Consider the following 7454-nt stretch of genomic DNA (forward strand, 5'->3'; position numbering starts at 1 on the left):
AGTGGAGGCAGACAATGCGGCGGTCCGAGGCCTGACCAGCTCTCAGAGGGACAGGGGTCGCCTCACTGCGACAACAGCCCCCGTCTCCCTCCCGTCTTTTTCTTTTTTCGAGCTCCACAGCATGGGCTCGGGGAGGACGCTGAAGTTCGCCCTGTGCGAGGTGCTGCAGTTTGCAGGCCTGTGCGTGCCACTCTTCATCGTCATGCAGAGGTTTGCCGTCATCGTAGCAAAGGTCAAAACGTCGGCGCAGCCCCCAAGGGATGGCAGTACGGCCTACTGGTTGATCGTGGCCTCCTCCATCGCCTATGTCACCTCCACCGCCCTGCTGGTCTGGGTACCCATGAAGTATATGGTCTTCATGAAGAAGAAGTTTCTCATTGGGAGGAAGAAGTGGTGAGTTTCTCTCGCTTTCATCCTCACGTCAGGGGCCTCAGAGGCTCTCAGCTGTGTGTGTCAGCAGCTGGGACCACACTGACTGAGACCTGAGCAGCTGGTTTGTCTGCTGCTGGTTTGGACTGCACTCAGCTGGTGAATAACATGAGTTAGCAACTCCTGCAACTGCCTTTGTCTTCCTTCCTTACTTCTCTCCCTTCCTCTGTCTTTGTATCAGGAGGCCTGTGGCCCTCGTTTATGTGATCCTGTCCACGTTACCCTGCTTTGCCTTTCTCATCGCCAGCTCTGAGGTACAACATGTGTAGTGTTTGCTGTCTGTTTCATTTGTTTTATTGCATCAGTTTATCTGATTATGCTGCCATATTTATGACAAGTCTGTCAGTAACTGTAGATCCTTGGTCGTTATTTTGGATGATGATGCTTATAAGAACTTAAAGGTCCAGTGTGTACGATCTAGGGGTATTTATCTAGTTTATGATCATCTGAAAATGAGAATTTTCGTATTTTCTTTACTTTAAAAAGAGCTGTTTATATCTTCATCGAAGCAGGTATTTTATCTTTGGCCATTTTGCACAGCCATGTTTCTACAGTGGCAGCACAGACCAGACAAATCAAACACTGGCTCTAGATAGGGCCATTTGCATTTTTGCATCAGCCACCATAGTTACCAGCCGCTTTGCAACAAACTGCTTCAGAAAAACACTCTTTTTTTTTAACCATCACATTCTTTATTTTGTGTTTTTATCGGTTTAAACCACCAGGTTCATTTGTTTTCTAGAGAAAGACCACTGCAGATAATTCTGCTCCTAGGAAAAATTGTCTGGATTTTAACCCTCTGAGACCTGATCAAATTGGCTTGATGTCTTTACACTCATTACAGTTTTTCATTTGGGACCAAATGAACTCAAATGTTGTGGGTGAGTGGGTCACAGTGAGACGTGTCTGTGTGTGGAATTAAGGTGATGATGTGTGAGGAACCTTTTGGTTCTCAGGGGATGAATATGGATAAGGAGCCACTGATAAGCAGATGGGGTTCCTCTTCCTGTCCAGGCTGCCCTTGTCAAATCATCTGTCCATGAGGCACATTCTCACTTCCTCGCTGGCTGCAGCCCAGCTCCTCTTTGCTGTTTTATGTAGCCCTTTCTAGAGCCCAGGCTGACCTTTTGGCCTTTTTCTTATCTGGTGTCTTTCACATAAGAGCCATAAATTCTGCTAAAATGACCAGCTTGTCTGCTTTGTTCTGCGTCCTGTTGGTATGAAGTCCTGACTCAGGAAAATACCAGCACTGCAAGTGATGTAGCCCACAGACCCAATGCTAGAGGAGGTCAGACATGTAGATGTAAACGCTCAGTGCTTTTATTGTCGAGGTGAATTTAAAGGTTCTGTGTTGACTGCAATTACATCAAATATTCTAGTATGTTAAACTAATGATTTTCTGGCTGTTTGCCCAGGTTCAGATAAATAACAACATGAAACACGACACGTTCACGGAGCTCCCTGTATCACTCGTCCTCTTCTCTCTCATCTGTATCGACGTTGTGGAGAGGATCCGCCACTGCAGACTGACCGGCCAGGGTGAGCGCCGCTCTCTGAACACATCACACAAATCACTCACAGAGTGCTTTAGATCCTGAACTTTCCCCTGCCAACTTCTATAGTGATACCTGCCAGGCTTTACATTACTGGAGCTCAGAGGCAACAAATACAGCCGACAGTTGTTTATATAATTCATCCAGAACATTTTGAACTTCTTCTTCTTTGGCTCTTTGCCTGCAGTTGAAAGATATTGGTGCGACTGAGGAAATGAGCACAACATTTGATAGCCACTTCTTGCAACACAGTGCTGAAGTGACAAAACCTCTGCAATGTTTTTGTAAAGGGGAGCTGTCGAGATTGTTACAGCACATCGCTGTACGTGCTGTTTTCCTTGGAAATAAACAGTCCATTTGAGAATTTAAAACATCAGCTGTCTCAAGTTTTGGCTCAAACTACACAGCACACTAAAGGGTGCATTTTAACCCTTTAAAACATGAGCAAATTGTTTTTTGGGGGGGGGGGTTGAAAAACATTAGGAGAAGGCAATGAGCAACTTTAAAAGAAATGACCCTGGGGTGATAGTTTTCAGCATGTGGATAAACCTAGGCTTTTCCACTGACAATGGGAAAATGATTCCACTAATGTTGGCTGCTTTATACTGCTTGTTTGTGGGCTGACGCGGTCTTGTGCATCTCTGAGTGAGACAAATATCCTCCACTCGGCTGCATGCCTCTGTTTGAGATGTTGAAATAAATCAGTCATGTTGCTGCCTTTAGTTGCAACAGCCATGATGCAAACTTTGCAGCGGACCGTAGTTTGTTCGAGATCTGATGCGCAAAACCAAACCAGATCCCAATGACTGGTGAGACTGTGCCTTTTTTTGGGAACATCATAGTCATTAATGCTTTCTGGCATGTTGTCATGTGTGTATCTCTGGGAGCAAAGCGCAGGGGGGAGGGTGCAGCCCACGATGAACTTCAGAACCCCAAAGAGAGTGGCGGAGAGAAAATCTCGCTTTTCATTTTAAAAATTGTTCTAAAGCACAAATTCGCATTAATCCATAAAATCCATATATTGCCCCTTTATGTTCTTAAGGACTCCCAATCGGCAATACAGAGCGTTTCAGATGTGACAATATCAATATTCTAAATGGGTCCCAAGTGTGTTTCCTGTTTAAATGTTTGTTAATGCAGCAGCTGACAGGAAGTAAACAGGGACCAAAGTTGTTGCTGTAACAACAAAATATGAAGGAAATGTTCTCCGTCCACACGTTGCAATGTATTTAAAGGCTTCACAGGCCCCCGCCATCTACAATGCTGCCTCTGTAAGCAGGTTCATTATTTCGATCTTCTCCACTGCGGCCATGTTTGTTGTCAAAAATGCTTCTCGTGCTATCTATTGGTTGTGTCTATGCCAATGTAAAAGATGCATGGAAGTATGGAGTATGAAATCTATTTTCATACTAAAGGGAGTATAAATGAGCCTTTAAACTGATTTCTTGCCATGTTTTTTCTTACTTTGCCAAACAATTTTCAAAATAAATTCATGCTGAACATCATTATTATTACCATGTTTGGTTCATTTTCAAAAAACAACCATATGAACCACCAACATCACAAACAAATGTCAGATGTGCTTTGCTCTGTATAAATTGTACTTTTCTCTCCCCAGCCAACGACATGGAGAGAGACGCTGAAATCCCCTCCACAGTCCTCACACACGTGGAGCAGGTAACACCAGTACCGCCTGTAAATCCAGCTGCGCCAGGGCCAGCTGTGCCCGGGCAACCTGCGCCAACTCCCATGCAACCGGGAGCAAACCAGCATACTGACAGGAACCAGAACGGAGCAGGGGCCAGAGACCAACAGCGGCCAGAGACCAACGGGACGGTGCCGGGGATACCAGGTAATGCAGGGAGGCCGTTTAGTATCTCTGGGTTGAGCTCACGGTCAGCGAGCACCACAGCGTACCGCATATCTCCGTACGCCTACACGGGTCCGCTGAGGTTCCTGTGTGCCAGCGACGCCCGAGCAGACGTATTTGTGGACAGCTTTATGTTCTGGATGGACACAGTGGAGATGGTGAGGGTGGCAGGACATCCCCTTGTGTTCTACTCAGGCTGGGTTTTCCCCATCTACATCTTCAGCTACCTGTCCTGCCTGCGCGTGGTGGTGATGCCCCACAGCCCCCTTCTGTCCTCACTAGGAGTGGCCGTGCAGGACTTTCCCTTCTTCTTTGTGCGAGTTGGTCTCATTGCCTTCTTTGGCTTCGTCACACCCATCCTCTATCTGATGAAGAACCTTCTGGTCTGCCTCGCCTTTGTCTATTTCAACTTCATGACCAGGCTGAGGATCTTCAACACAGAGAGGATGTTCTTTTGAGAGCAGGACTTCAACCAAAAACAGGGCAACCTAAAATGAGATGTGGCAGGAGCGATAGGTTGGCACAAATGATGCAAGAATTCAGGAAGTGGTTGCACCAGCTCTTTATAAGTTCACACTTTGCCTACCTTAAAGGGACAGGCCACCCCCAAAAAACAAAAATATTGGTAGGTTAAGTTCCTCCTCAAACTGTCATTTTTAGCAGGTATGTTTCAACTTGTGGTGTTTCAGTGACCTGTTTAACAAATCGATTTCTTTCTCTCTACATTTTTTTAGCAACTGATTAACACATTACTGATTGAGCGGTGGCTGCAATAGAAATTAACCTGCTGATGTTTTTGAACATCCGTCATAATGCTTCTTGTAATACTATTGTGAGGGGAGAAGTGGAATAACATCACTCAGTGGAAACAGTCATCTCGCAATCATGTTTTATAGACATTTTGAGAATATCGCTTTAGTTTTGTGCAAATATGTAACAGAAACGCACCTACTGACCCACTAAAACAGTACAGTTTTGAAAGTTACAGCTACAGCTTGTGAAGCTACAATGACTGTTTACAGTGCCACGGAAATTTCCTAACTAATTATTTACACATTATAAGCAAAGACATTTCTTAACTTCAAGTGGTTCAAACAAGTTTTGTAAATCATATGTTTGAAACCAGCCAAGAAAGAAAGAACTTGGATTTATGAATAGGTGGTGCAACCAAACCAAAGTATGAATTTGTGAATGCGACACACAAGACATGTTTTTCTAAATGCATGATGGGACTCTTCGCAGGCCAAAAGGGAGCTCTTAGGCAATGTTTTCCCATAAACAGACATTATGTGTCAAATGACTGTTGTGTTACGTATTACGTTGAACTTTTTTTTACCCCCCTGAACCCCTCACCCTCACCAAGCATGGCACTTTGGGAATGTACCTGTAATGTTATCTGAGAGTTTACAGCAGATTTTTTTCTACCATCATAAAATGCAGTGAATATGTAAAAGCATACATTTATGTTGTTTATATTAGGTTTTTCTTTGCTAAGTTATATTCACAAAAGAAAAACAAAGCGTGAGTTTGTATCATTGATACATATATTTTGGTAAGATTAATAAAGAAAATAATTCCCTTAGATGTTTAAAGTTTCAGTAGTGATTTATCGTGTATGAAGAATAGGTTTGGCCTCCATTTAGACCTGTTTCACTGGAATTTCTTCTCAATCACTCCCCTCGAGAGCAGGTTTCCTGTCATTATTTTGCAAAACATTCTCATCACATGCCTTCCCACAATCCTACGTGGTCCAGAGCAAAAAAACACTGACAGCTGGAAGACACAGTGTCATTACACATGTACAATCTGATGCAACTTAGCACAACAGCCTTGCTAAAAAAACATAACATACTACTTTTAAGAAAATTATCATTTTCTGGCGGAAAAAAGAGGGCAAACAGAAAATAATGCAGTCGGTTACAATCATGAAGAGAAGAATATATTTGTTTCTGGGCTGTTTGTATTTAATTGTACATGTATTCATGATATTTAGTATACTTTCCAGTATGTGATAGTTCTCTGGTTCTGAGCCTTTCACCTTAAATGTAGCCTAAAATCCACAAATGTATGGATCCTTAACCCAGCAGAACACACCTTTCTGGCCTCGACTCTCATTAACCCAGTTTCCAAGGAGTGAAAAAACTTTAACTAACTGTGCGGCACCTTCCCAGCACCAAACAACAAAAGAAAGACCAAGTTTGCAGCTAGCCTGTGAACATATTGGAGCATGTAGCAGCTAAAAAGCCAGATCTTCCTTTTAGGAGGATGGTGGAGACCAAAACAAAGCTAAAAGGAATCAACTTCAAATGTCTGTTTTCCCCTTAAAAAATATGATTTATTTTACACAACAAGCAAGCTAGAAAACACTTACCAAGTGCAAAACCTTTGGGCTGCTTTGCATGTTAGGTTGTTGATTTTTGTTGATTTACATAAAGTCAGTTGCAGATTGTTGTTAACATGCGTTCATCACAATATATAGTATACCAAAACTTGTAGTGATAGGTTAACTGTGTTCAGGTTTGGGAAGGTTACTTTTGATATGTAATAGTTTATAGGTTACTAGTTACCCTGATAGAAATGTAATAAGTTGCATCGCTATTATAATTACTTCATCAAAGTAATGTCACTTATTACTTTTTGATTTCTTGTCGAACAAATGCTTTAACAGGGCAATAAAAGCTGAAAAGACCTAAAGACACACGTGCATAAATGATGCACTCAGATTTGTCTTGATGGCTTTGCTGACACGCGTTGTCCAAAAATGTGCCAAAAGAAGGCAGTCCTGCACAATGAAAAGATGTAATGCAATAGATTACTAAAAAGATATTTTTCATATGGAATCCCTTTGTAATCACCAGCATTTTGATGAGTAAGTGTGATTTAATAAAATATATTTTGTGAGTAACTAACCAGTTACAATTACATTTATTTTGTAATCTAATTACTGTAACTAGGCATCTTTTTTGGGTCTCCCTGCAGTATGAGGCCAAAGTGGTCAGATCTCCCCTCACTTCCCCGAATAGGAAGCAGGATTTCCTCCTGTCCTGTCGTTCTTCTGACTTGTATCATCATTGCACTCCTCACCCGAAGCCCCCGCAGACCTCCCGGGGGCTGCTATCCCACGAAAACCCTCACATCAGCAAAGTGCTGCAAACCTCATTATATCCTCATTTACTGAAAACTGGCACATTCCTGATCAAATCTTCTGACACCTGAAATTTCTTCAAAGCCAGTCTTAATGAATGACATCTGCTCTCTGGCACAGATTTAGCTCAGACTGAAGGGCTATTTATAAAAGATTAAAAAAAAACTAAAAATAAAGCGATATATTAAATCTTAGAAAAGCCTGCTTGGGTGAATTAATTCTCAAAATCCGTCATCTGGCTCCTCTTTTGCCTTTGATTTGTTAAAAATAGAACAACTGTCCTACCCTGACACACGTCAGGATGACTTTGTCTTTCTTGTTAAATAGTGAGATGGGATTGCTTGCTTCCTGCTTTCCTCTCCCTTGCCCAAAAAAAATCTGTGGAAGCTCATGGAAACTGCTGTCATTTGACCAACCGTAGCATACCATGTGACAGGATACCCATCGGTGTGATTAA

General features: G+C 42.5%; 1 protein-coding gene across 1 annotated transcript; it reads left to right on the top strand.

Moving 5' to 3' along the window:
- Positions 1 to 121: 121 nt before the first annotated feature.
- On the top strand, positions 122 to 5576 carry LOC121961016 (transmembrane protein 236-like). The gene is made up of 4 exons (XM_042510919.1): positions 122 to 393; positions 611 to 683; positions 1845 to 1968; positions 3601 to 5576. The coding sequence occupies exons 1-4, from the start codon at positions 122 to 124 to the stop codon at positions 4308 to 4310; spliced, it is 1179 nt and encodes a 392-aa protein (XP_042366853.1). The 3' UTR covers positions 4311 to 5576.
- The last annotated feature ends 1878 nt before the right edge of the window (positions 5577 to 7454 follow it).

This window comes from Plectropomus leopardus, chromosome 21 (genome assembly GCF_008729295.1).
Source record: "Plectropomus leopardus isolate mb chromosome 21, YSFRI_Pleo_2.0, whole genome shotgun sequence".
Lineage (NCBI taxonomy): Eukaryota > Metazoa > Chordata > Actinopteri > Perciformes > Serranidae > Plectropomus > Plectropomus leopardus.